Below are 26,888 nucleotides of genomic sequence, written 5' to 3'. Positions count from 1 at the left end.
AGGCACTTCCTACTCTCTTGCCCTCTTGCAGATCCCCGTCCGGCCCAGCAACATGGCCTGCTACGACCTGTGCCCCACCACCACCAGCATCGCCTGCCCGCAGCCCCTCGCCGACAGCTGCAACGAGCTGTGCGCGCGGCAGTGCCCCGACTCGACGGCCCTCATCCAGCCGCCCCCCGTGGTGGTCACCTTCCCCGGACCCATCCTCAGCTCCTTCCCCCAGCAGTCCGTCGTGGGCTCGTCCGGAGCACCCGCCTTTGGCGGCTCCCTGGGGCTGCGGGGCCTCTACGGCGCCGGGGCCACGCTCGCCTCGGGAGGCCTCTGCACCTTTGGGCGACCCTACGCGGCGCCCTCCTGCAGCCCTTGCCCTTTGCCGCGCTACAGCAAGAAGCAGTGGGCAACCTGCGGGCCTTGCTAAAGCCGGACCCCGCTGATGCCGGCCAGCGCACGCAGCACCCCGACCGCCACCGACGAACGGCTGAGCTTGTGTGCAGGGGGCTGCCCAAGCAGCACCGAGCACCGCCAGCCCCGCACCACGGCGGGGCAGTTGCGAGTGCCTGGTGCCCTTGGCACTTGCCTGCCCTCTCCTGCTTTCCTCTCCTCTGCTGCTCCCAGGGCCTCTTGCCCAGCCTGCCCTGGGCCGACACCTCCAAGCCCAAGGAGGTGCCGCTCCGGACCAGAAGAGCAGTGTGTGCGCTCCGGAGAAGACCCTCCTTCCTCCCAGCCAACACGCTGGATGGAGCCAGCCTCCCGGCACCTTGCAACCTGCCCTCTCCAACTCCCTCCCGCCCTACTGGCACAATAAAGCTTTCCTGCATCTAGCGAGTGTCTCCGTCCCTGCTTCCATCCACGCAGTGCACGAGAGCTGGGTGGTGGGGGAAAGCGGGGTCGGCCGGTATTTGGCCAGGGGACGACTCAGGACCCTGCCTTGGTGAGCAGGCAGGGCGGGGACTGTGGGGCGCTGCTGGTTGCCACCAGCGGGAGAGGTCCTCAGTGCAGAGAAGCGTTTTGGTGTTGGTCGGGAAGGCTCAGAGCTCAGCTGTGTGGCGGGTTGATGGTGGGCTGCCTGGCTGCAAAGGCAGGAAGGCGCTAGCTGGCCTCGGAGGACAAGAGAGATCTGCAGCTGCTGCAGGGAGTCCAGCAAACGGCCCCCGAGATGAAGACGCGATGGGAGCCTCTCTGCCCTGAGGAAAGTCTGAGAGAGCTGCACCTGCTGTGCTTGCAGAAGACGAGGCTCCCGGGGGATCTTATCCCTGTGCGGAGATACCTGCAGGACAGGTGTAAAGAAGACCGAGGCGGGCTCTTTTCCGTGGTGCCCATTGAGAGGAGGAGAGGCAAGGGGCAGCAGCAGAAGCACAGGAAATTCTCTTGGACTCTGTGAGGGTGCCTGAGCACTGGAACTGCTTGCCCAGGCAGGCTCTGGAGGCTGCATGCTTGGAGAAGTCTTCCAAAGTTGTCCGGGCATGGTGCTGGGTGGTCTGCTGGAAGTGACCGTGCTTGAGCAGGGGAGCTGCACTAGAGGATCTCCCAAGGTCCCTTCCAACGGCCACCGTTCCGGCATTCTGCGAGCTGTGTCCACGGGCACAACACCAGCCGGCCGAGGCCCCACTACGCGCTCGGCAGAAGCCCGAGGTCTCTCTGAGCCTCCTGGAGGCAGCCCGCACTTCACAGCTCCGTTAAACACGCTGCAGTTGCACAGCTCCACCCCAGGCCTGAAGGGCACCACGTCCAGGGGTCCCTGCCGCTGGGGGTCAGATGGGGAAGCACCGTCTTGGCTTTGCGTGTGGCAGGGCAGAGAGCGGACTCGCTGAGGGACGAAGGAGGGGGAGCAGCACCAGGCGTTGGCCCTGCCTCCCTCCAAGGCCCTTGGGCAGCGTTGCTCGAGCCCAGGGAGGCTGGAGGTGTGCAGAGGCCGTGGCGCTCGCCGTCCCTGAGGCACGGGAGCCCCCTGCACTCAGGATCCCCCCTCCCCGGCACTGCTGCTGGGCAGCAGCAATGCAAGGGGCAAGAGCAGAGCCCAAGGGAGAGCAGCCTTGCTCTTCTGCGGCTCAGACACTGTCCTCAGCTGCACCACAGGGGCCACGGGTGCACGGCAGACTTTGACCCCACCAAGGACGCTGGAAGGCAATCGAGAGAGGCAGGCTTTGGTTGCACACTCATTTTATTGCAATGGGATGACAGCGTAGACTGGAGACAGACATACAAGGCCAAGGCAGGCAGCCGGTCAGCTCGGGCTTCCACCAAGGCATGGCTTCAGGCTTCTGCCATGCAGTGGCTCTTGCCGGGCGAGGAAAACGCCCTGGGGGCAATGGTGCTGCTACAGAGCTGGCCGGTGCCTGGAGCACGGAGGAGGAAGGGCATGAGAAGGAGGCCGAGAGAGGTGCGGAAGGAGCGGAGACTGGAGGCGTGCCTGAGGCGGTGGCCAGAGGGCCGGCTTTAGCAAGGCCCGCAGGTTGCCCACTGCTTCTTGCTGTAGCGCGGCAAAGGGCAAGGGCTGCAGGAGGGCGCCGCGTAGGGTCGCCCAAAGGTGCAGAGGCCTCCCGAGGCGAGCGTGGCCCCGGCGCCGTAGAGGCCCCGCAGCCCCAGGGAGCCGCCAAAGGCGGGCGCTCCGGACGAGCCCACGACGGACTGCTGGGGGAAGGAGCTGAGGATGGGTCCGGGGAAGGTGACCACCACGGGGGGCGGCTGGATGAGGGCCGTCGAGTCGGGGCACTGCCGCGCGCACAGCTCGTTGCAGCTGTCGGCGAGGGGCTGCGGGCAGGCGATGCTGGTGGTGGTGGGGCACAGGTCGTAGCAGGCCATGTTGCTGCGAGGTGGAGCCGAGCCTGAAACACACAGCGCCAAGGGCAGGAGCCGTGAGCAAGGAGAACTCCCGGGACATGAGGGAGCACGCGGGAGGCTGGCACTGCAGGCGCAGGGCCAAGAGCTCTGCCCTTTCCACAGCTGCACCACGCTTTCCCTCTTCCCCAGACGGACAGCCCGCCCTCAGGACCCCACTCTCCAGACCCTGCTCCCTTCCAGCCTGCTCCCCAACACCACCACTCCTCTCCTGCCCTGCCCTGCCCTGCCCTGCCCTGCTCTGCCCACACACAGCCACCGCAGCCTTCCCAGAGAGACCCTGCGGACGGAGGCAGACACCCTGAGGCATCCCACCTACCCTTTCCTGAGCAGAGCGAGGCAGGAGAAGCAGGTAGCAGCACCCATCGAGGGATGAGCTTTTATGCAGGACCTCCAAGCGTGGGCAGGAGCTGGGAGGTGCCTGGGGCACGCGGCCCTCCCTCGATGACTCCCTGCCTCCTCCCCGCACGGGATGCGGCTGCTTTGCTGATGCTCTCTGCCCATCAGCTAAAGACCCTTGGATCAGCCCCTGCAATCACCCCACTCAGGTGCTTTGCAGCATCCGAGTCACCTAATGGCCCCACTTAGCCATCCTGTCCTTTCATTAGCTCCGTGTGTAAGCGGGCATGCCCAGTGACAAAGACAAACTGCAGGCAACCTTCACGCCAGGAGCACTGCCCAAGCGAGGAGGTGCTCTTTCCCACCATGGCGGAGTATGCGTGACTCGTCTGGAGAGCGCCGTGGCAGGAGGTGTCCGCCTGCGCTGTCCAGGAAGAAAGCCTTTTGAAAAGCCTCCAGGAAGGCAGCGCCGGGGTGACGTATGCAGCGTGGTGCTTATCTACAGAGGCGCCATGTTACGAAACACCCAAATCAAAGGCATCCACTCATGCTCTCCCGACTCAGCGAGTCCCATCGCTTGCAAGCGCAACACGCTGCTGCTCCATTGCTCCTCTCAGGAAGCCTCTGCGGGGTGCGTTGGGGGAAAGCGCTCGGACCCCCTGCGGTTAATGGTGCAAGAAGCACGGAGACTTGCGGCACAAGTGGCCTGGGCCCAAGGCTCGCGCAGCACCAGCCGCAACGGCCCTCGGCACCTGCCGGGGAGCCCCGTTGCCCTCGGACGATGCTCTGCAGGGCCTCGTCTTGGGGAGCTCCAGCGCTGGCGGCTGCTCCTTGCCGGGCGGCCACGCTCGCGGGCAGCGCCTCTGTGCTCCGAGCACACGGAGCTGCTGGCTCGGGACGCAGGCGCCTGCCCGCGGCGAGGCGGCCGGCAGGGAGCTGAGCAAGCAGGGCCCTGCGCTTCCGCGTGCCCCGCGAACGAGGGAGACGCCGGAGGTGGTTGAGGCCAGGAAGCAGGAAGGGGAGCAAAGCCTTGTCGAGGCAGCGCATTCCCGGGCCAGGGGGAGCTGACTCAGGGAGGGCCGAGGAGCTGGCGAGCCAGGTCAGCAGTGCAGCAAGCGCCGCCCGGGCGGGCGGGCGTTGTGCCGGTGCGCTCGCAGGGGCCCCATAAAAGCTCTGCCTCTGCCAGGCTCTCCAGCCACTTCCATCAACGCCTCCTCCTTGGGCAGCACGGTAAGTGTGCAGGCACTTTGCCTCCTGGCTCCCTCCGGCTCGCCGGCCCCCTCCCAAACAGGCACTTCCTACTCTCTTGCCCTCTTGCAGATCCCCATCCAGCCCAGCAACATGGCCTGCTACGACCTGTGCCCCACCACCACCAGCATCGCCTGCCCGCAGCCCCTCGCCGACAGCTGCAACGAGCTGTGCGCGCAGCAGTGCCCCGACTCGACGGCCCTCATCCAGCCGCCCCCCGTGGTGGTCACCTTCCCCGGACCCATCCTCAGCTCCTTCCCCCAGCAGTCCGTCGTGGGCTCGTCCGGAGCACCCGCCTTTGGCGGCTCCCTGGGGCTGCGGGGCCTCTACGGCGCCGGGGCCACGCTCGCCTCGGGAGGCCTCTGCACCTTTGGGCGACCCTACGCGGCGCCCTCCTGCAGCCCTTGCCCTTTGCCGCGCTACAGCAAGAAGCAGTGGGCAACCTGCGGGCCTTGCTAAAGCCGGACCCCGCTGATGCCGGCCAGCGCACGCAGCACCCCGACCGCCACCGACGAACGGCTGAGCTTGTGTGCAGGGGGCTGCCCAAGCCGCGCTGAGCACCGCCAGCCCCGCACCACGGCGGGGCAGTTGCGAGTGCCTGGTGCCCTTGGCACTTGCCTGCCCTATCCTGCTCTCCTCTCCTCTGCCGCTCCCAGGGCCTCTTGCCCAGCCTGCCCTGGGCCGACACCTCTAAGCCCGAGGAGGTGCCGCTCCGGACCAGAAGAGCAGTGTGTGCGCTCTGGAGAAGACCCTCCTTCCTCCCAGCCAACACGCTGGATGGAGCCAGCCTCCCGGCACCTTGCAACCTGCCCTCTCCAACTCCCTCCCGCCCTAATGGCACAATAAAGCTTTCCTGCATCTAGCGAGTGTCCCCGTCCCTGCTTCCATCCACGCAGTGCACGAGAGCTGGGTGGTGGGGGAAAGCGGGGTCAGCCGGTATTTGGCCAGGGGACGACTCAGGACCCTGCCTTGGTGAGCAGGCAGGGCGGGGACTGTGGGGCGCTGCTGGTTGCCACCAGCGGGAGAGGTCCTCAGTGCAGAGAAGCCTTTTGGTGTTGGTCGGGAAGGCTCAGAGCTCAGCTGTGTGGCGGGTTGATGGTGGGCTGCTGGGCTGCAAAGGCAGGAAGGCGCTAGCTGGCCTCGGAGGACAAGAGAGATCTGCAGCTGCTGCAGGGAGTCCAGCAAACGGCCCCCGAGATGAAGACGCGATGGGAGCCTCTCTGCCCTGAGGAAAGTCTCAGAGAGCTGCACCTGCTGTGCTTGCAGAAGATGAGGCTCCCGGGGGATCTTATCCCTGTGCGGAGATACCTGCAGGACAGGTGTAAAGAAGACCGAGGCGGGCTCTTTTCCGTGGTGCCCATTGAGAGGAGGAGAGGCCAGGGGCAGCAGCAGAAGCACAGGAAATTCTCTTGGACTCTGTGAGGGTGCCTGAGCACTGGAACTGCTTGCCCAGGCAGGCTCTGGAGGCTGCATGCTTGGAGAAGTCTTCCAAAGTTGTCCGGGCATGGTGCTGGGTGGTCTGCTGGAAGTGACCGTGCTTGAGCAGGGGAGCTGCACTAGAGGATCTCCCAAGGTCCCTTCCAACGGCCACCGTTCCGGCATTCTGCGAGCTGTGTCCACGGGCACAACACCAGCCGGCCGAGGCCCCACTACGCGCTCGGCAGAAGCCCGAGGTCTCTCTGAGCCTCCTGGAGGCAGCCCGCACTTCACAGCTCCGTTAAACACGCTGCAGTTGCACAGCTCCACCCCAGGCCTGAAGGGCACCACGTCCAGGGGTCCCTGCCGCTGGGGGTCAGATGGGGAAGCACCGTCTTGGCTTTGCGTGTGGCAGGGCAGAGAGCGGACTCGCTGAGGGACGAAGGAGGGGGAGCAGCACCAGGCGTTGGCCCTGCCTCCCTCCAGGGCCCTTGGGCAGCATTGCTCGAGCCCAGGGAGGCTGGAGGTGTGCAGAGGCCGTGGCGCTCGCCGTCCCTGAGGCACGGGAGCCCCCTGCACTCAGGATCCCCCCTCCCCGGCACTGCTGCTGGGCAGCAGCAATGCAAGGGGCAAGAGCAGAGCCCAAGGGAGAGCAGCCTTGCTCTTCTGCGGCTCAGACACTGTCCTCAGCTGCACCACAGGGGCCACGGGTGCACGGCAGACTTTGACCCCACCAAGGACGCTGGAAGGCAATCGAGAGAGGCAGGCTTTGGTTGCACACTCATTTTATTGCAATGGGATGACAGCGTAGACTGGAGACAGACATACAAGGCCAAGGCAGGCAGCCGGTCAGCTCGGGCTTCCACCAAGGCATGGCTTCAGGCTTCTGCCATGCAGTGGCTCTTGCCGGGCGAGGAAAACGCCCTGGGGGCAATGGTGCTGCTACAGAGCTGGCCGGTGCCTGCAGCACGGAGGAGGAAGGGCATGAGAAGGAGGCCGAGAGAGGTGCGGAAGGAGCGGAGACTGGAGGCGTGCCTGAGGCGGTGGCCAGAGGGCCGGCTTTAGCAAGGCCCGCAGGTTGCCCACTGCTTCTTGCTGTAGCGCGGCAAAGGGCAAGGGCTGCAGGAGGGCGCCGCGTAGGGTCGCCCAAAGGTGCAGAGGCCTCCCGAGGCGAGCGTGGCCCCGGCGCCGTAGAGGCCCCGCAGCCCCAGGGAGCCGCCAAAGGCGGGTGCTCCGGACGAGCCCACGACGGACTGCTGGGGGAAGGAGCTGAGGATGGGTCCGGGGAAGGTGACCACCACGGGGGGCGGCTGGATGAGGGCCGTCGAGTCGGGGCACTGCCGCGCGCACAGCTCGTTGCAGCTGTCGGCGAGGGGCTGCGGGCAGGCGATGCTGGTGGTGGTGGGGCACAGGTCGTAGCAGGCCATGTTGCTGCGAGGTGGAGCCGAGCCTGAAACACACAGCGCCAAGGGCAGGAGCCGTGAGCAAGGAGAACTCCCGGGACATGAGGGAGCACGCGGGAGGCTGGCACTGCAGGCGCAGGGCCAAGAGCTCTGCCCTTTCCACAGCTGCACCACGCTTTCCCTCTTCCCCAGACGGACAGCCCGCCCTCAGGACCCCACTCTCCAGACCCTGCTCCCTTCCAGCCTGCTCCCCAACACCACCACTCCTCTCCTGCCCTGCCCTGCCCTGCTCTGCCCACACACAGCCACCGCAGCCTTCCCAGAGAGACCCTGCGGACGGAGGCAGACACCCTGAGGCATCCCACCTACCCTTTCCTGAGCAGAGCGAGGCAGGAGAAGCAGGTAGCAGCACCCATCGAGGGATGAGCTTTTATGCAGGACCTCCAAGCGTGGGCAGGAGCTGGGAGGTGCCTGGGGCACGTGGCCCTCCCTCGATGACTCCCTGCCTCCTCCCTGCACGGGATGCGGCTGCTTTGCTGATGCTCTCTGCCCATCAGCTAAAGACCCTTGGATCAGCCCCTGCAATCACCCCACTCAGGTGCTTTGCAGCATCCGAGTCACCTAATGGCCCCACTTAGCCATCCTGTCCTTTCATTAGCTCCGTGTGTAAGCGGGCATGCCCAGTGACAAAGACAAACTGCAGGCAACCTTCACGCCAGGAGCACTGCCCAAGCGAGGAGGTGCTCTTTCCCACCATGGCGGAGTATGCGTGACTCGTCTGGAGAGCGCCGTGGCAGGAGGTGTCCGCCTGCGCTGTCCAGGAAGAAAGCCTTTTGAAAAGCCTCCAGGAAGGCAGCGCCGGGGTGACGTATGCAGCGTGGTGCTTATCTACAGAGGCGCCATGTTACGAAACACCCAAATCAAAGGCATCCACTCATGCTCTCCCGACTCAGCGAGTCCCATCGCTTGCAAGCGCAACACGCTGCTGCTCCATTGCTCCTCTCAGGAAGCCTCTGCGGGGTGCGTTGGGGGAAAGCGCTTGGACCCCCTGCGGTTAATGGTGCAAGAAGCACGGAGACTTGCGGCACAAGTGGCCTGGGCCCAAGGCTCGCGCAGCACCAGCCGCAACGGCCCTCGGCACCTGCCGGGGAGCCCCGTTGCCCTCGGACGATGCTCTGCAGGGCCTCGTCTTGGGGAGCTCCAGCGCTGGCGGCTGCTCCTTGCCGGGCGGCCACGCTCGCGGGCAGCGCCTCTGTGCTCCGAGCACACGGAGCTGCTGGCTCGGGACGCAGGCGCCTGCCCGCGGCGAGGCGGCCGGCAGGGAGCTGAGCAAGCAGGGCCCTGCGCTTCCGCGTGCCCCGCGAACGAGGGAGACGCCGGAGGTGGTTGAGGCCAGGAAGCAGGAAGGGGAGCAAAGCCTTGTCGAGGCAGCGCATTCCCGGGCCAGGGGGAGCTGACTCAGGGAGGGCCGAGGAGCTGGCGAGCCAGGTCAGCAGTGCAGCAAGCGCCGCCCGGGCGGGCGGGCGTTGTGCCGGTGCGCTCGCAGGGGCCCCATAAAAGCTCTGCCTCTGCCAGGCTCTCCAGCCACTTCCATCAACGCCTCCTCCTTGGGCAGCACGGTAAGTGTGCAGGCACTTTGCCTCCCGTCCCCAGGCTCCCTCCGGCTCGCCGGCCCCCTCCCAAACAGGCACTTCCTACTCTCTTGCCCTCTTGCAGATCCCCGTCCGGCCCAGCAACATGGCCTGCTACGACCTGTGCCCCACCACCACCAGCATCGCCTGCCCGCAGCCCCTCGCCGACAGCTGCAACGAGCTGTGCGCGCAGCAGTGCCCCGACTCGACGGCCCTCATCCAGCCGCCCCCCGTGGTGGTCACCTTCCCCGGACCCATCCTCAGCTCCTTCCCCCAGCAGTCCGTCGTGGGCTCGTCCGGAGCACCCGCCTTTGGCGGCTCCCTGGGGCTGCGGGGCCTCTACGGCGCCGGGGCCACGCTCGCCTCGGGAGGCCTCTGCACCTTTGGGCGACCCTACGCGGCGCCCTCCTGCAGCCCTTGCCCTTTGCCGCGCTACAGCAAGAAGCAGTGGCCAACCTGCGGGCCTTGCTAAAGCCGGACCCCGCTGATGCCGGCCAGCGCACGCAGCACCCCGACCGCCACCGACGAACGGCTGAGCTTGTGTGCAGGGGGCTGCCCAAGCAGCACCGAGCACCGCCAGCCCTGCACCACGGCGGGGCAGTTGCGAGTGCCTGGTGCCCTTGGCACTTGCCTGCCCTCTCCTGCTTTCCCTTCCTCTGCCGCTCCCAGGGCCTCTTGCCCAGCCTGCCCTGGGCCGACACCTCCAAGCCCGAGGAGGTGCCGCTCCGGACCAGAAGAGCAGTGTGTGCGCTCCGGAGAAGACCCTCCTTCCTCCCAGCCAACACGCTGGATGGAGCCAGCCTCCCGGCACCTTGCAACCTGCCCTCTCCAACTCCCTCCTGCCCTACTGGCACAATAAAGCTTTCCTGCATCTAGCGAGTGTCTCCGTCCCTGCTTCCATCCACGCAGTGCACGAGAGCTGGGTGGTGGGGGAAAGCGGGGTCGGCCGGTATTTGGCCAGGGGACGACTCAGGACCCTGCCTTGGTGAGCAGGCAGGGCGGGGACTGTGGGGCGCTGCTGGTTGCCACCAGCGGGAGAGGTCCTCAGTGCAGAGAAGCCTTTTGGTGTTGGTCGGGAAGGCTCAGAGCTCAGCTGTGTGGCAGGTTGATGGTGGGCTGCTGGGCTGCAAAGGCAGGAAGGCGCTAGCTGGCCTCGGAGGACAAGAGAGATCTGCAGCTGCTGCAGGGAGTCCAGCAAACGGCCCCCGAGATGAAGACGCGATGGGAGCCTCTCTGCCCTGAGGAAAGTCTCAGAGAGCTGCACCTGCTGTGCTGGCAGAAGACGAGGCTCCCGGGGGATCTTATCCCTGTGCGGAGATACCTGCAGGACAGGTGTAAAGAAGACCGAGGCGGGCTCTTTTCCGTGGTGCCCATTGAGAGGAGGAGAGGCCAGGGGCAGCAGCAGAAGCACAGGAAATTCTCTTGGACTCTGTGAGGGTGCCTGAGCACTGGAACTGCTTGCCCAGGCAGGCTCTGGAGGCTGCATGCTTGGAGAAGTCTTCCAAAGTTGTCCGGGCATGGTGCTGGGTGGTCTGCTGGAAGTGACCGTGCTTGAGCAGGGGAGCTGCACTAGAGGATCTCCCAAGGTCCCTTCCAACGGCCACCGTTCCGGCATTCTGCGAGCTGTGTCCACGGGCACAACACCAGCTGGCCGAGGCCCCACTACGCGCTCGGCAGAAGCCCGAGGTCTCTCTGAGCCTCCTGGAGGCAGCCCGCACTTCACAGCTCCGATAAACACGCTGCAGTTGCACAACTCCACCCCAGGCCTGAAGGGCACCACGTCCAGGGGTCCCTGCCGCTGGGGGTCAGATGGGGAAGCACCGTCTTGGCTTTGCGTGTGGCAGGGCAGAGAGCGGACTCGCTGAGGGACGAAGGAGGGGGAGCAGCACCAGGCGTTGGCCCTGCCTCCCTCCAAGGCCCTTGGGCAGCGTTGCTCGAGCCCAGGGAGGCTGGAGGTGTGCAGAGGCCGTGGCGCTCGCCGTCCCTGAGGCACGGGAGCCCCCTGCACTCAGGATCCCCCCCCCCCCCGGCACTGCTGCTGGGCAGCAGCAATGCAAGGGGCAAGAGCAGAGCCCAAGGGAGAGCAGCCTTGCTCTTCTGCGGCTCAGACACTGTCCTCAGCTGCACCACAGGGGCCACGGGTGCACGGCAGGCTTTGACCCCACCAAGGACGCTGGAAGGCAATCGAGAGAGGCAGGCTTTGGTTGCACACTCATTTTATTGCAATGGGATGACAGCGTAGACTGGAGACAGACATACAAGGCCAAGGCAGGCAGCCGGTCAGCTCGGGCTTCCACCAAGGCATGGCTTCAGGCTTCTGCCATGCAGTGGCTCTTGCCGGGTGAGGAAAACGCCCTGGGGGCAATGGTGCTGCTACAGAGCTGGCCGGTGCCTGCAGCACGGAGGAGGAAGGGCATGAGAAGGAGGCCGAGAGAGGTGCGGAAGGAGCGGAGACTGGAGGCGTGCCTGAGGCGGTGGCCAGAGGGCCGGCTTTAGCAAGGCCCGCAGGTTGCCCACTGCTTCTTGCTGTAGCGCGGCAAAGGGCAAGGGCTGCAGGAGGGCGCCGCGTAGGGTCGCCCAAAGGTGCAGAGGCCTCCCGAGGCGAGCGTGGCCCCGGCGCCGTAGAGGCCCCGCAGCCCCAGGGAGCCGCCAAAGGCGGGTGCTCCGGACGAGCCCACGACGGACTGCTGGGGGAAGGAGCTGAGGATGGGTCCGGGGAAGGTGACCACCACGGGGGGCGGCTGGATGAGGGCCGTCGAGTCGGGGCACTGCTGCGCGCACAGCTCGTTGCAGCTGTCGGCGAGGGGCTGCGGGCAGGCGATGCTGGTGGTGGTGGGGCACAGGTCGTAGCAGGCCATGTTGCTGCGAGGTGGAGCCGAGCCTGAAACACACAGCGCCAAGGGCAGGAGCCGTGAGCAAGGAGAACTCCCGGGACATGAGGGAGCACGCGGGAGGCTGGCACTGCAGGCGCAGGGCCAAGAGCTCTGCCCTTTCCACAGCTGCACCACGCTTTCCCTCTTCCCCAGACGGACAGCCCGCCCTCAGGACCCCACTCTCCAGACCCTGCTCCCTTCCAGCCTGCTCCCCAGCACCACCACTCCTCTCCTGCCCTGCCCTGCCCTGCCCTGCCCACACACAGCCACCGCAGCCTTCCCAGAGAGACCCTGCGGATGGAGGCAGACACCCTGAGGCATCCCACCTACCCTTTCCTGAGCAGAGCGAGGCAGGAGAAGCAGGTAGCAGCACCCATTGAGGGATGAGCTTTTATGCAGGACCTCCAAGCGTGGGCAGGAGCTGGGAGGTGCCTGGGGCACGCGGCCCTCCCTCGATGACTCCCTGCCTCCTCCCTGCACGGGATGCGGCTGCTTTGCTGATGCTCTCTGCCCATCAGCTAAAGACCCTTGGATCAGCCCCTGCAATCACCCCACTCAGGTGCTTTGCAGCATCCGAGTCACCTAATGGCCCCACTTAGCCATCCTGTCCTTTCATTAGCTCCGTGTGTAAGCGGGCATGCCCAGTGACAAAGACAAACTGCAGGCAACCTTCACGCCAGGAGCACTGCCCAAGCGAGGAGGTGCTCTTCCCCACCATGGCGGAGTATGCGTGACTCGTCTGGAGAGCGCCGTGGCAGGAGGTGTCCGCCTGCGCTGTCCAGGAAGAAAGCCTTTTGAAAAGCCTCCAGGAAGGCAGCGCCGGGGTGACGTATGCAGCGTGGTGCTTATCTACAGAGGCGCCATGTTACGAAACACCCAAATCAAAGGCATCCACTCATGCTCTCCCGACTCAGCGAGTCCCATCGCTTGCAAGCGCAACACGCTGCTGCTCCATTGCTCCTCTCAGGAAGCCTCTGCGGGGTGCGTTGGGGGAAAGCGCTCGGACCCCCTGCGGTTAATGGTGCAAGAAGCACGGAGACTTGCGGCACAAGTGGCCTGGGCCCAAGGCTCGCGCAGCACCAGCCGCAACGGCCCTCGGCACCTGCCGGGGAGCCCCGTTGCCCTCGGACGATGCTCTGCAGGGCCTCGTCTTGGGGAGCTCCAGCGCTGGCGGCTGCTCCTTGCCGGGCGGCCACGCTCGCGGGCAGCGCCTCTGTGCTCCGAGCACACGGAGCTGCTGGCTCGGGACGCAGGCGCCTGCCCGCGGCGAGGCGGCCGGCAGGGAGCTGAGCAAGCAGGGCCCTGCGCTTCCGCGTGCCCCGCGAACGAGGGAGACGCCGGAGGTGGTTGAGGCCAGGAAGCAGGAAGGGGAGCAAAGCCTTGTCGAGGCAGCGCATTCCCGGGCCAGGGGGAGCTGACTCAGGGAGGGCCGAGGAGCTGGCGAGCCAGGTCAGCAGTGCAGCAAGCGCCGCCCGGGCGGGCGGGCGTTGTGCCGGTGCGCTCGCAGGGGCCCCATAAAAGCTCTGCCTCTGCCAGGCTCTCCAGCCACTTCCATCAACGCCTCCTCCTTGGGCAGCACGGTAAGTGTGCAGGCACTTTGCCTCCCGTCCCCAGGCTCCCTCCGGCTCGCCGGCCCCCTCCCAAACAGGCACTTCCTACTCTCTTGCCCTCTTGCAGATCCCCGTCCGGCCCAGCAACATGGCCTGCTACGACCTGTGCCCCACCACCACCAGCATCGCCTGCCCGCAGCCCCTCGCCGACAGCTGCAACGAGCTGTGCGCGCGGCAGTGCCCCGACTCGACGGCCCTCATCCAGCCGCCCCCCGTGGTGGTCACCTTCCCCGGACCCATCCTCAGCTCCTTCCCCCAGCAGTCCGTCGTGGGCTCGTCCGGAGCACCCGCCTTTGGCGGCTCCCTGGGGCTGCGGGGCCTCTACGGCGCCGGGGCCACGCTCGCCTCGGGAGGCCTCTGCACCTTTGGGCGACCCTACGCGGCGCCCTCCTGCAGCCCTTGCCCTTTGCCGCGCTACAGCAAGAAGCAGTGGCCAACCTGCGGGCCTTGCTAGTCCTGGCCACCAAGCTCAGTACATCCGGATGTTTTGGAGAATCTTGAAGCATTCTGCTGATCCCTTCTGTTATTTGCATTAATGCATTTTTAGGCTAATTTCTCATTTCCTGATCCAAATCTTTTCCTTTTTTTTCCTCATCTTCCATAGTTTTTTCTCCACAACAGCTATTTTGGTACCTCTTTCATTTGTGATATTTTCAGTGTTCATTATTTGTACAGTTATGCTTTCTTGTATTTGGCCAGATCCTGGTGTATGATCATGTGTTTGTGTCAGTGCATTTATAAGTTGATCTTTATAACTGCAAGAGGAGAAGCTGATCATCATGTTGTCATGTCTTGCTGCTCATCTTCCTTGTGCTTGTATTCTTCATACTCTGTTCACTTTATTCCACTTATTCTTGCAAAAATGTGTTCTGCGTCAGATTTTCAGCTTTTCATAGTTCTTATATATTACAGACAGGTGGTTTGACAATGAGATGTTTAGCTGTTCACAAACCATAAGAGGTTCTCCTGTCCTGTCACAGTCAATATTCACCGTAACCTTTCAAATGAGATGGTACATTCCATCTTGCTGGGTATTTTTCACTATTGATCATTTTGAATAGGACTTACCATTCACGGCCAAGTGAAGAGAGAGACAAATGAAAAGCAAATTGAAGATTGAAAATAATCACTTTCCATCCTGTAAATATTATCTCGATTTTAACATTGCTGTTTACTGTATCTAGTTCTTTTGCTTCATGGTCTTTTCAGTTTATCTTCACTATCATATGATAACCTCTTAAATACATAATAAATTTCTTCTGTTTGTTTGCTGTTACTGCTGTGGTATCTTGCATAAAAAGGCATTCTGAGTTCTTCCTTTTTTTAAGAGCTAATTTAAGACACTTAAATCTCCAAACTGTCTCATTTAAAACACAGGGATGAAGACAAATTTTGACAATGTCACTTTTTTCAGCAATGTGAACAGAAAGCATTCATCATATTCACCAATTTCCTGCCAGACATATTAGTAAACACACTGGGAAGGAGCAGATGAACCTGGATGACACAAAATAAAATCTAGGTCAGGGACAGAGCTCACCAGACCCAAAGGCTATGGAGCACTATCTGATTTGGAGAATGATATGACTGACAATGGCTCCTTCTATAGACTGATGCTATTACTCACCTTTGGGACAGGCACATCACATTATAATAACAAAATAATCTACATGTATAAATCATTAGTCAGTATTTCTGAAGTGCTTTGATATCCTTTGTTCCTGAGAAGCCTCAGAAAATCTGCACTAAGCACTTTTTTTCCCACGGGAACCCCCAAAAGACATGTAGCTTAGAGAGCACTTAAATAACAACGTTATTAAATGTAAAGTAATGTTACCGAGTGGAAGTGGATGCCTTTCATGTGGAAAGGGTTTATTGCCCTGAGACAGAGTAATGAGCAATGACTTGCTGACTTCCTAGTAAAATGTAAATCTGGGTGAGGAAGTCACCCCTAAGCTTGGAGACAGGAATGGCAGTAGTTCAGTTTTGATGCCTGGAGAGAGGTTTTTGTCCTCCCCTGCAGTAAATGCTGGGCAGTTTTTGTTGGGGAAATATGCATTTTAGCCAGTTTTTGTTTCCATTTACCTCCCCTGCCACAACTCCTCACAAACTGCAATATACATAAGAAAACTCAGGAAATCTAAATGCAGTTCTTCTATTGCCTTAAGGAAAAAGGAAAATATCAGGGTGAAGCTATATCACAACAACAAATACTGAGCTTGAGTATTGCATGAATTAAGACCAAATAGTTTGGGTCCTTATCAGAGATGCCAATGAGAAGGGTCTGTAAAGTACCTTGGACACAGTTAAAAACCTGTTCAGACCCAACAGGAGATCTGCTGAATTAACATGTTAGTGTGAATAAAACATATAGAGTGTCCTCTGAAAAAGCACAGAAGATAGATAAATAATCAAAGATATATGTAGAGGTTTTCTGGAAAGTATAGTTTGAAATGCAGAGGTTTATTTTCACCTTTTATACAGCATAAATGACCTCACACTAATACAGGATTTGATGAAGAATCTTGAAGGGGATTTTTTTGGGGGGGAGGGGGGTGGAAGAAAAGAAGAGTTGCCTTCATGTTGATCCATGACAGTCATGACTTCCAATGGTACAAATCATGACCTAGTTAAAGGAATGGCACGCACCACCTTGACTCCTGTTCATTAAAGTGATGCTATTGTGTAACACAGAAGCATCTAAATCATTCACTTTTTCATGCATTAACACAGCATCCAACATTAACTGGGCTGAACATCAACTAATGAATGTTTATGAAATGATTGCAAAGTAGTCTTTCTTGAGAAGCTTCAGAATACCCTTGATCAAGGTTTAATGCCCACAACATCTCTGAGCATATGAATAAACCAATGACTTTCTATTCCAAGTGATTTCTACTCTTACCAACTTGTTGAGAAGGCAATTTTGAACTAATGCTTTGGTCAAGAGGAAGAAGGAGCAGGCAGAGTTGCACCTTCAGTTCTGTCAATAAGAAAAATTGTTTTGTGGTTCAGTCCAGTTATCAGAGGAGCATTATCTGAACAGCTATTGCAAATTTTTCTGCTTTCATGAATTGACAAGGTCTCAGACTATGGTTAAGTAAAATAATGCATTGATCTGGTAGAGAATTTCTTCTGTGGGATTGAGTTCCCACATATACAGACAGATTAAAAGACAACTCCTCTCAATGAAAAGCTCTCAGTAAATGGCTCTGTGCATTGTATGATCTCGAGTGAACGTCACGAGTACTTGAAATCCAGCTAAGCTCATTCTAGTTACTTGATTTAGGAATATGAATGACATAAATTCCTGGGTACTCCTAGGATAAGCTTCACTTCTCTCCAATTTACGTGGTGGATTTAAGGGCCATAAAGGAAAAACGTGCATGTCAGCCAGAGAGGAGTCTTACAAAATCTTTGAGCAGCCACAGATATGACAGCTTATTAAAGGAAGGGCTAACATGTAGAGTTAGCTTAATGTGTGTGGAAATTCCAGTGAGATCACTATAATGATCCCAGAAATTAAACTACCTCATTAAGACCTAAGATTAAAGAAATCATGATGGTGTAACATGGACACCACACTATGTGAGAATTTGAACAAAATCGTAACCACGGTGAACACAACAATATCATCACTGAAAGCTGTTAAACAATTTCATTTAGGCAGTCAAATGCAACCTCCAGCAAGAAGTGAGTTTCAGTTTCTGCAGGCATTCTGAGAAATTACTTATAAACACCAGCCACTGAGGTCTTCCAGACACTTCTGGTTTATCCATATTGCTGAGTTTAATGAGTATGATTTCTTCACTTCTCTCTATTTGCTTAATTGTAACTTATAGTATAGTATAGGTAGAAGATTCTTACAGGTATATTCAGATTCTGGGCAGCATTAGATGGTTTCACTCTGTAACCAGTCTCTTTTTCAAAGTGCAAGCAATGAAGAATGCAGGATTTGGGGGATCAGTACTCATTTCTCAGAAACTGGGTATTCCAGACCAGTTAAAAGTGTAAAAATCACAGATGACAGTACTTTATCTCAGATAGTTATTTTAATATTTTATAAAGACTAGGATAGATCTAATAGATAGCCACCTTTTCAGATGTGTTCAGTGACACCCTGAGGGACATAAGGAGAATTTGGAGAGCTCTACCCACTTTGGGGGATTCTGTGGTAGATAATGTTGCTTGTAATGGTCTTTAAGTGATTGCAGACAATATCAGAGATATCCACTGTAGGCCAGAAGAGAGACTAGTCTGTGGGTATAGCAATTCCTGGGGTGGTCTTTATACAGTCAGAGATTTCAAATCCAATCAGCAGAGCTTCACTCTGATCAAGCTTAATCTGTTCTGTCATTATCCAAGCATTTAGATATCGGTGCATTCTTTTAGATGGGGGGCTGTCTTGAAAATGTTGATTTTTTTCTTTCTTAGAAAGTATTACTGGTTCATGAGCTTCAGCATCAATACCATTGAAGATCATATAGTTTGAATACAGCATGCAAACTGCTTATGGCATTGTTAATAATCACAGAATGGGTGAGGTTGGAAGGGACCTACGAGAGATGATCTAGTCCAACGCCCCTGCTCAAGCAGGGTCACCTGGAGCATGTTAAACAGGGTTGCATCCAGGTGGGCCTTGAATATCTCCAGAGAAGGAGACACCACAACTTCTCTGGGCAACCTAGTCCAGTGCTCCATCACTCTCACAGGGAAGAAATTCCTCCTCATACTCAGGCAGAACTTCCTGTGCTTCAGTTTCTGCCCATTGCCTCTTGTCCTGTCACACGGGACAACTGAAAAAAGTTTGTCCCCGTCCCCTTGACACCCTCCCTTCAGGTACCTGTACACATTGATAAGATCCCCCCTCAGTCTGCTCTTCCCCAGGCTGAAGAGGCCCAGCTCTCATGGCGGTTCCTCAGGGGGCAGATGCTCCAGCCCCCTGATCATCCTCGTAGCCCTACGCTGGACTCGCTCCAGTAGCTCCATGTCTCTCTTGTGCTGGAGAGCCCAGAACTGGACACAGTACTTGAGATGATGCCTTGGGCTACCAGGGCTGAGCAGAGGGGCAGGGTCACCTCCCTCGACCTGCTGGCAGCAGTCTTCCCAATGCCCCCTTTAACTTTCCTGCGTTGTTGGCTCATAGTCAACTTGTTGTCCACCAAAACAGGGCTTGTCCGGGATTTGAACCCGGGACCTCTCGCACCCTAAGCGAGAATCATACCCCTAGACCAACAAGCCCTGGTGTCTTAGGCAATTAGTTGTTGTCTGCAGTGGATATATGGCTACGTTAACACATCTGATTGTGCTATTTTCCTCTAACTTTCTTTCTCACGAAAGTTCTGCTGCGCTAAACAACCAAATTTCTTTTTCTTCCCTCTATTATATTGTCTTTGTTAACAGTATTATGGGATAGGATGCTCAGCTCTGAGCATCAGGTTTCCATCTCCCTTGTGGGTGGACATAAGCCTTGCACAAACCCCACTCCCACCTCCAGTGGGGCTTTTCTCCGTTTCCTTGGCTGCTGTTGTCTTACAGTAACTAAAAATTACAGGAACAAAAAATTTAAATGGCACACCTAAAACCTCCTTGAAAGGCTGAACTGAAGTTCAATTTGTCTCACAGTACTTGGGCTCCTGAGAAATTCCAGGCACTTCTAAACTGAGTTTTGCTCAGTGAGGAGGCTGAAGGACAAATGAAAACCAGAGAGGCTCTTATGCAACACTACAGATTTTTAATGTGAAAGAGGGCTGGAGCAGGCATTTGCAGAAAGTAAAGCCAAGGCAGAACGTGCACGATGCTGAGTGTAACACAGCCCCGCTCAGGGCCCGAGACACAGTCGTTGTGCGCAGAGAGGAGGGGGATGCTGAGGCTGAGCCATGCAGACAGGGCTTGGGGGGGCCAAGGAGAGCAGCCTCCTCCTGCCCCCACACCGAGCTGGGTGGCAGGGGCTGCCAGCCCCCAGGGCTCTTGCTCCATGTTGTCGTGCCGTGGTCCTTGCTTCTGGGCTGTTACTGCCTCTGGGCATCATCCTGGCGGCTTTAGAAAGACCCGCAGCTCCCACGACGGGACCTGCCCCAGCTTTGGGAGCAGGGACGGTAATAGCCCGTGCCGCAGGAGGAGAGGCCAGAGCCATATGACCTCCTGCCACTGCCAAAGCCCAGGGAGCCGTACTGGCCCCCAAAGCCCAAGCAGCCTCCGTAACCCTGGGAGCTCCCATAGCCCCAGGAGCCCCCATAGCCTGGGGAGCCTCCATAGCCCCAGGAGCTCCCACAGCCCTGCGTTCCCCTATAACCCTGGGAACTGCCATAACCGAGTGAGCTTCCAGAGCCCAGAGACCTTCCATAACCCCAGGAGCCTCCCAAGCCCAGGGAGCTTCCATAGCCCAGGGAGCCTCCTGAGCCCAGGGAGCTCCCTGAGCTCACGGTGCCCCCAAAGCCCCGGGAGCCCCAAGAGCCCCCCAGTCTCAGGGAGCTTCCATCACCCAGGGATCCCCCATAGCCCAGGGAGCTCCCTGAGCCAAAGGAGCCCCCGTAGCCCAGGGAGCCCCCCGAGCCAAAGGAGCTGAAGGGGCTCCCGATCCCAGCTGGGCCCCGGGATCCCACAACGCTGTCCTGAGGGAAAGAGCTGAACACGGGGCCCGGCACTGTCACCACAGCCGGTGGTGGGAAGATCACTGCTCTGGAGTCGGGGCACTGCTGCACGCACGGCTCGTTGTAGCTCTCGGCAATTGGCTGAGGGCGGCTCACCGCGCAGGGTCCGCAGGACTCGGTATAGGAAGACATCTTTCTTGTGACGGCAACGAGCCTGCAACACTCTGCAGGAAACAGATTTGGTGTAAATAGGCATCGCCACTGGGTTGGGACAAGATGAACTGAGCTTTTTAATCAATCGCTGAGTTCCTGACTGACTGGCTGAAGTGTCAGGAGCTAACAGGAGATCAGAAGGAGCAAAACATTTCTGCATTCTGCTCTGAAAACCATCATGTCTTGCCTCCCTTGTCTCATTCAAGCTGCTACCTTGCATTGTCCTGAGCTCTTTTTGCCTCTTAATTCTCACTGTTTGCTATATGTTCTATAATTCAAAGCATGACATTGCTTGGCAAGGGTGCTTGGGAAATGCTGAAAGTGAAATTTGTAGTTCAGATTAAGAGCAACATCTCTGCACTGGTTGCCTGCACTGGTATGCATGAATGTACTATGATCCTCTTTTTCAAAAATTTGTTCTGAAATTGCAAATTTAGTATTGGAGAAATTACAGAGTGACAGACTGGACTAGCTAGTGACCTGTCTCTTTAGCACTTTATATAAAGATGCACTATCAGAAATTCAAACAATAGTATAAGAACCAAGGAAAAGAACTCTTACTATAAGAAAAAGCAGCTCAATCATTCTGTATCTTAATTCAGATTTATAAGACACTTGCACCCTAAATATTTATATATTTTTGAGCTCTACTTTCTATCCTAATTCAGTGATTCCTGATGCTGCATCTGGACAACCTGTTTTCAGAAGGAAACAAGGAATCATCTCTATGATAAGCACATTGTTAAAATAAATGCTAATGGTAATAGAAAGACATAGTATCTTTCCAGAATGAGCCACACTTACCTTCTTCACTGAGATGAAGGCAAGAGAAGAGGATAGACGGGCTCTGGGTGTCGAAGGCTTTTATATGTTTCTCTGGCCACTGTCTTTATATTACCCTTTGTACCTCTTATCCTAATTTGCTACAAAACAAATGTGATATTGAGAGCTTTAATGTTGCCACCTCAGCATTGTCCCTCCCAAGTGTTAATATGGGTGTGATACAACATGTACAACAATCATAGCCATTTCAGGGGATTTCAGGGAAGCTGCAGCCAACCTGCATGGCATTCATCCCACTTTAGTGCCTCCATGGTGCAGAAGCCTTTGGGAGCCACATGCACTAACTAGGTGAAGGTCACCCAATGTGAACTAGATTTTGGCTCCAAGGGGACCCAAAGCTGTCCTTGTACTTTATTATGGATCTATAAATTTTGTTATATGGCAGGGATGACATGTTACAGGTTGACTTCTGATGGGACCTCAGTATCGCTAGTAATGGCAAGAAAGCAGTAAGATCTGGTAAAGCTTTTAGTCTGTGTTCTGAAGTTTTCATTCCATCCATAATTAATCCAGTTAGAGAAAGCTATGTCTGACTTAACACACTTGTCAAATGATACAGGGAAAGCTAAGAAATCAATAAAAAACTTTATTGATCTTATTAGAACTTATTAGAAATACCACAAGGACATTGCATCAATCCAAATTCAAAATGCTTTAAATAGAAAAACTCAGAGTTCTCTGAGAGATACTTCCCATCACCATGAGAAATATTAACAATCCAAGGGAGATAGCATCCCGATATCCTTCCCCCAGCTCTTCTGAGATAATTCAGGTGATACTAGATTAATAGAGGAACAGTTCAGCATGGTGGCTTCAGAGAAAGGGAAAAGCTTTGACTGATTTATTGGAGGTCCTTGCCTAAAGGTAATATCAAGCATTTCAAAAAATTACATCTGGATTCCCAACTTATGGATGCTCAGACAGACAAGCATTAAAGAAAAATCTTGTCTTTCTTTAATTTCTCCAGAAGTACTGACCACTTAAGAAAAAGTGGGAAATAAATAAAACAGTATTAAAAGACATATACATTTAATGGGATGATTCTGCAGCATTATTCAGTTGCTTGCAAATCTGTTGTTTGATTGTTTAATGATATTGCAAAAGAGAGACTTGAAATTATCTCTAAATTGTAAGAGAACTGTGCTTTTGAAGTGTCATCAAGATTTGCTGATAATAATGAGAGGCACCTGGAAGATAATGACTTTAAGCTGCTTCACAAATACTCATTAATCCTTAATGCTTGCAGTGTCTGCTATTATCATATTAAATAGAGATTACAAAATAGAATTATTTAAAAATATGCCAACCAATGTCATACCTTTTGTTTCCCTAATCAGACTGTGATTTACTATTTTGGCATTTGCAATGATATGATCTTCATTCATGAGGTCAAGTTCTTTATTTTTTTATATAGTAATATGTCTGGGGAGATTGTATGATGGATCTTCAACTGATATGAACTGACAGAGTTTCTTGGACTTCAGCCACCCAGTGACAACTACCAGAAGCTTGAGACTGGCTCTTACTTAAAAATTATTTTTACTTCAGACGACTCCTAGGAAATTGAGTTGAGTTTACATAGCAAAACTTCACTGATGCTAAAGATGATATCTATGGTTTATTTTTTTATCCAGTGAGCACAGTAGCCATATAACAGACAAGTTCTATTTTCTTAAAACTTAAAGTATAATTAAATAGTGAGTAGACCTAATGCTGGTGCTGCACTGATGATAGAACACAAGCCCAAAAGATCCCATCATTCACCAGACTGAGGACCATAAGCTGGTATTGATAATTGTATCACACCTATTTTTAAAGCTGGGGAGTGGCAGTGCAAAGCAAGCAAAATTGAATCTCTCAATATTGAGGTTGTTTTTTACTATGCACCTGAGGCATAAAGGATGTTTCACATCCTGCAAGCAGTTTGAGAATGATATAAAAGCTCTCCACTCTAAGCCTCTCCATTCACATCTCATAGCTTATTCCTTGTGGTCAATAAGGTAGGTCTGATTTGACTCAATTACTATCTTTCTCCAAGGTGGCTTTTTGTTTATTTGTTTGTTTGGGGATTTGTGTGGTTTTTTTTTTTTTTTTTTTTTTTTTGATGATTATTAAATTGTACATCATGTTATAGAATGGTAGAATCTATTTCTTAAGTTATTGAACTGTGGGTTTTGGAAGATGTTCTTTCTAGGGCAAAAGTAGATATTTCTCTTGTTATCTTCAATAATAATTTCACAGTGACTGAAGTGGGAACTCAGGGGCTAAATATATTAAGAGACTTAAATAGCAGTATGGCAGTATGACAGCATTTGCCTTATTTTTTGAAGCAGGTACTACAGGAGAAGTAATATTAAGCTGTAAAAATAATTGGCTATATTTGACACTTTTATTCTTACTTGCTGCAAACACACTAGAAAATGTCAGTTTGTCTGAGCTAGTCTTGATAAACTAGATTCATCATGCTCTGACCTGCAGCAGTGACATAAAGCAAGGGATTCCCCTTATGTTACATAAGGTGTCTGATTCTGTATGTGACATCCAAGTGCTCTGACAGTAAATGGAGTCAGGGTATGATATATCTGACAAAATGTAGGCATCCAGTTTACAGTGTGATGAACTCTGGAGTATCAAAACTAACTATAAAGCAAGCACAGTTACCGAGCTCAGGTGGGAGAGACAAGGAAAAATCTGTTTCCTGCAGAGTGTTGCAGGCTCGTTGCCGTCACAAGAAAGATGTCTTCCTATACCGAGTCCTGCGGACCCTGCGCGGTGAGCCGCCCTCAGCCAATTGCCGAGAGCTACAACGAGCCGTGCGTGCAGCAGTGCCCCGACTCCAGAGCAGTGATCTTCCCACCACCGGCTGTGGTGACAGTGCCGGGCCCCGTGTTCAGCTCTTTCCCTCAGGACAGCGTTGTGGGATCCCGGGGCCCAGCTGGGATCGGGAGCCCCTTCAGCTCCTTTGGCTCGGGGGGCTCCCTGGGCTACGGGGGCTCCTTTGGCTCAGGGAGCTCCCTGGGCTATGGGGGATCCCTGGGTGATGGAAGCTCCCTGAGACTGGGGGGCTCTTGGGGCTCCCGGGGCTTTGGGGGCACCGTGAGCTCAGGGAGCTCCCTGGGCTCAGGAGGCTCCCTGGGCTATGGAAGCTCCCTGGGCTTGGGAGGCTCCTGGGGTTATGGAAGGTCTCTGGGCTCTGGAAGCTCACTCGGTTATGGCAGTTCCCAGGGTTATAGGGGAACGCAGGGCTGTGGGAGCTCCTGGGGCTACGGAGGCTCCCCAGGCTATGGGGGCTCCTGGGGCTATGGGAGCTCCCAGGGTTACGGAGGCTGCTTGGGCTTTGGGGGCCAGTACGGCTCCCTGGGCTTTGGCAGTGGCAGGAGGTCATATGGCTCTGGCCTCTCCTCCTGCGGCACGGGCTATTACCGTCCCTGCTCCCAAAGCTGGGGCAGGTCCCGTCGTGGGAGCTGCGGGTCTTTCTAAAGCCGCCAGGATGATGCCCAGAGGCAGTAACAGCCCAGAAGCAAGGACCACGGCACGACAACATGGAGCAAGAGCCCTGGGGGCTGGCAGCCCCTGCCACCCAGCTCGGTGTGGGGGCAGGAGGAGGCTGCTCTCCTTGGCCCCCCCCCCCCCCCGAGCCCTGTCTGCATGGCTCAGCCTCAGCATCCCCCTCCTCTCTGCGCACACCGACCGTGTCTCGGGCCCTGAGCGGGGCTGTGTTACACTCAGCATCGTGCACGTTCTGCCTTGGCTTTACTTTCTGCAAATGCCTGCTCCAGCCCTCTTTCACATTAAAAATCTGTAGTGTTGCATAAGAGCCTCTCTGGTTTTCATTTGTCCTTCAGCCTCCTCACTGAGCAAAACTCAGTGTTGGGCTGCATTAATGTATTGAGCACTCTGCCCTGTTCAGTCTCTCTCTCTCTCTCTCTCTCTTTTTTTTAATGTGAAATGAAAGTTTAGTTGGGATCAATAAGGCATCAATAGTATTATGATGGTGCATGTTTGTGAAGCAATTTAAAAATCATTCTCCTCACTAAGTTTCAGAAGCTCAAGATAATTGTTATTGCTTTGAGAATTTCTGGTGACACCTCAAAAGCCCAGAGATCACCTTGTAATTTAGCATTCCATTACTATATAATTGCAACCTTTCTAAACTGTCAAGTAAGTAAGGGAAGAATCATACATACTCCCCCCCCCCTTTGCTTTGTTAATTTTATGTCTTTTTTCCTTCTTCTATTTTTGCTGTTTTAAACTCTTTTGATAGAACTCTGGTTTTGTTAGAAAACTAGAGATCTGAGTGTTGGTGTGTTTGTTTTACTGAGATTTTTTTATTTATTGGGATAGTTCTAAGGAAATGGGAGGTTATGGGATGAAAAAGTTTATTGCCTATAAGAGAGTGTCAGTTCTCAAACCTCTCTTCTCCACTGTTTGTTGACCAGGATGATTATTTGATACTGTATTGAGAAGTATAGCTAAGAGAAAATGTAGCTTAACAAAGGAGGGTATGCAGTATTACTGCTTGTATGCATCTAGACTTAACTCCTCACTGCTTAGTGCAGTGTGATTTAAACAGATCTGCCTGGCGCTAAACTTGCACAGTGGCAAATCCCACTCTGGGGGGGGGGGGATGGAAAGAGGAGGAAAGAAAAAGGGAGGGAGAGAAAAATCAGCAGAAGCTTCTTACTGGGATGCAATATAACTTTAATGAGAGTAAGAAGCAGAAAAAATGGAGCTCTAAAAAGGCCAGAAGTAGATATTTCCACTTCCAGACAAATCAAATGCTTAGCATGCAGCACAGACAATTCGTGTTATCCCTCTTTGTTCCACAAGAATTAGCTCTTTCCAGGTAATCAGTGATAGATATTAAATGCAAATTTAGAAACTTAGGAAAATGCTGACTGCTCTTTTGTTCAGAGCATGTGTACACTGCCATGCACTACTCTTTATGCTGCAGAAATCTGTTTTATTCAGCAGTACTATGTGTTATTGCACAAAGGCTGCCTGAGACCCTGCAAATTTGTTTGTCAGAACCATGGACAGCTGAATTGTGAGAAGGGAAAGGAAATCACCGCATCTTTGCAACATTGTAATCCAGCTGATACTCTGTAGCAGCAAGTGAAACACTTCCTGATTTGCTACAAAATGAAACAGAAAACTTTCACTTTTCGTCTGCCTGCCTGCTGTTGCTACAATGTGAATCTCAGAGAGGCTCTTGGAATAAGGGGGAAAATGATGCTTGAAGCTTGTTTTGGCCTGTTTTTTGAATAAATGAGCAGCACACTGAGCCTGTCTGCTACCGTGTCTGAATGCATGAAGATAGTAAGTCTGTAAAGGCTGCAGGTGCTGAGGGGTTGCTGCTGCAGGGAGAAGGTTTAGGGCAGCTCATTAGAAGAAAAATTAATAGAGGATTGCAGCAGTTACAACAACAGAAAAAAAATCTAAATTCTTTGTAGTGAAAAATGCCATTATCTGTCCATCTGACTGTCTTAAAGGTACCTTAACCATAACAACTGGGCAATGTGTCTTTTCAGCCTCTCTGAAACTGCACAATTTTAACTCTTCAGCCGTGATAAATGTGCGGGCTGACCTCCACAAGAGAAAGCTGTTTTGCTACAACTACAAATGAAGGATGGCTTCTCTGGAGCTCATCTCCTTTGGTCAAGCAATAGTTCAAGTCAAGATGGCAAAAAAAAAAAAAATACTTTACAGCAGAAGGTTAGCCTGAATAAAATATGTGTTATTTATCAAACTGCAAACTTTCCATTCTCTTCTGTTGTTTTTTAAGAAACCAACTCCTTGAAATTATGAATTATTTCATGGAACCAGTGTACCACCTTTAATTCAGCTCCGCTAATGACTGTAGTCATATAACTGTGTCAGC

The 26,888-nt window shown here is 55.0% G+C and overlaps 9 protein-coding genes and 1 non-coding gene across 10 annotated transcripts; 5 read left to right on the top strand and 5 right to left on the bottom strand.

Annotated features, from left to right (window-relative positions):
* Window positions 1–49: 49 nt before the first annotated feature.
* On the top strand, window positions 50–418 carry LOC134152543 (scale keratin-like). Its single transcript, XM_062597992.1, has one exon. It carries the CDS (start codon window positions 53–55, stop codon window positions 416–418), a length of 366 nt encoding a protein of 121 aa, XP_062453976.1. The 5' UTR covers window positions 50–52.
* Window positions 419–2,436: 2,018 nt separating this feature from the next.
* On the bottom strand, window positions 2,437–2,802 carry LOC134152542 (scale keratin-like). Its single transcript, XM_062597989.1, has one exon. The coding sequence runs from the start codon at window positions 2,800–2,802 to the stop codon at window positions 2,437–2,439; it is 366 nt and encodes a 121-aa protein (XP_062453973.1).
* Window positions 2,803–4,489: 1,687 nt separating this feature from the next.
* On the top strand, window positions 4,490–4,884 carry LOC134152538 (scale keratin-like). Its single transcript, XM_062597985.1, has one exon. The coding sequence runs from the start codon at window positions 4,519–4,521 to the stop codon at window positions 4,882–4,884; it is 366 nt and encodes a 121-aa protein (XP_062453969.1). The 5' UTR covers window positions 4,490–4,518.
* Window positions 4,885–6,902: 2,018 nt separating this feature from the next.
* On the bottom strand, window positions 6,903–7,268 carry LOC134152534 (scale keratin-like). Its single transcript, XM_062597980.1, has one exon. The coding sequence runs from the start codon at window positions 7,266–7,268 to the stop codon at window positions 6,903–6,905; it is 366 nt and encodes a 121-aa protein (XP_062453964.1).
* Window positions 7,269–8,978: 1,710 nt separating this feature from the next.
* On the top strand, window positions 8,979–9,347 carry LOC134152539 (scale keratin-like). Its single transcript, XM_062597986.1, has one exon. It carries the CDS (start codon window positions 8,982–8,984, stop codon window positions 9,345–9,347), a length of 366 nt encoding a protein of 121 aa, XP_062453970.1. The 5' UTR covers window positions 8,979–8,981.
* A 2,020-nt stretch (window positions 9,348–11,367) lies between these two features.
* LOC134152537 (scale keratin-like) lies at window positions 11,368–11,733 on the bottom strand. Its single transcript, XM_062597984.1, has one exon. It carries the CDS (start codon window positions 11,731–11,733, stop codon window positions 11,368–11,370), a length of 366 nt encoding a protein of 121 aa, XP_062453968.1.
* Window positions 11,734–13,443: 1,710 nt separating this feature from the next.
* LOC134152608 (scale keratin-like) lies at window positions 13,444–13,812 on the top strand. The gene has a single exon (XM_062598148.1). It carries the CDS (start codon window positions 13,447–13,449, stop codon window positions 13,810–13,812), a length of 366 nt encoding a protein of 121 aa, XP_062454132.1. The 5' UTR covers window positions 13,444–13,446.
* Window positions 13,813–18,527: 4,715 nt separating this feature from the next.
* On the bottom strand, window positions 18,528–18,599 carry TRNAP-AGG (transfer RNA proline (anticodon AGG)). The gene has a single exon. It is a non-coding gene; the product is annotated as a tRNA-Pro (tRNA).
* Window positions 18,600–19,399: 800 nt separating this feature from the next.
* Window positions 19,400–20,143, bottom strand: LOC134152606 (scale keratin-like). Its single transcript, XM_062598146.1, has 2 exons — window positions 19,843–20,143; window positions 19,400–19,773 (listed from the first exon to the last, which is right to left on the bottom strand). The coding sequence occupies exons 1-2, from the start codon at window positions 20,141–20,143 to the stop codon at window positions 19,400–19,402; spliced, it is 675 nt and encodes a 224-aa protein (XP_062454130.1).
* Window positions 20,144–23,743: 3,600 nt separating this feature from the next.
* Window positions 23,744–24,487, top strand: LOC134152607 (scale keratin-like). Its single transcript, XM_062598147.1, has 2 exons — window positions 23,744–24,044; window positions 24,114–24,487. Exons 1-2 carry the CDS (start codon window positions 23,744–23,746, stop codon window positions 24,485–24,487), a joined length of 675 nt encoding a protein of 224 aa, XP_062454131.1.
* The last annotated feature ends 2,401 nt before the right edge of the window (window positions 24,488–26,888 follow it).

Source organism: Rhea pennata, chromosome 31 (genome assembly GCF_028389875.1).
Source record: "Rhea pennata isolate bPtePen1 chromosome 31, bPtePen1.pri, whole genome shotgun sequence".
Lineage (NCBI taxonomy): Eukaryota > Metazoa > Chordata > Aves > Rheiformes > Rheidae > Rhea > Rhea pennata.
Note: the sequence above shows the minus strand (reverse complement) of the source record. Positions and strands in the feature narration are given on the sequence as shown.

Excerpts from the sequence above, each read along its gene's own strand:
- LOC134152543 (XM_062597992.1), top strand. The coding sequence starts at position 53 with ATGGCCTGCTACGACCTGTGCCCCACCACCACCAGCATCGCCTGCCCG.
- LOC134152542 (XM_062597989.1), bottom strand. The coding sequence starts at position 2,802 with ATGGCCTGCTACGACCTGTGCCCCACCACCACCAGCATCGCCTGCCCG.
- LOC134152538 (XM_062597985.1), top strand. The coding sequence starts at position 4,519 with ATGGCCTGCTACGACCTGTGCCCCACCACCACCAGCATCGCCTGCCCG.
- LOC134152534 (XM_062597980.1), bottom strand. The coding sequence starts at position 7,268 with ATGGCCTGCTACGACCTGTGCCCCACCACCACCAGCATCGCCTGCCCG.
- LOC134152539 (XM_062597986.1), top strand. The coding sequence starts at position 8,982 with ATGGCCTGCTACGACCTGTGCCCCACCACCACCAGCATCGCCTGCCCG.
- LOC134152537 (XM_062597984.1), bottom strand. The coding sequence starts at position 11,733 with ATGGCCTGCTACGACCTGTGCCCCACCACCACCAGCATCGCCTGCCCG.
- LOC134152608 (XM_062598148.1), top strand. The coding sequence starts at position 13,447 with ATGGCCTGCTACGACCTGTGCCCCACCACCACCAGCATCGCCTGCCCG.
- LOC134152606 (XM_062598146.1), bottom strand. The coding sequence starts at position 20,143 with ATGTCTTCCTATACCGAGTCCTGCGGACCCTGCGCGGTGAGCCGCCCT. Across the intron at positions 19,774-19,842 it reads GGGCTATGGGGGATCCCTGG|GGAGCTCCCTGGGCTCAGGA; the intron begins GTGATGGAAGCT and ends CCGTGAGCTCAG.
- LOC134152607 (XM_062598147.1), top strand. The coding sequence starts at position 23,744 with ATGTCTTCCTATACCGAGTCCTGCGGACCCTGCGCGGTGAGCCGCCCT. Across the intron at positions 24,045-24,113 it reads GGGCTATGGGGGATCCCTGG|GGAGCTCCCTGGGCTCAGGA; the intron begins GTGATGGAAGCT and ends CCGTGAGCTCAG.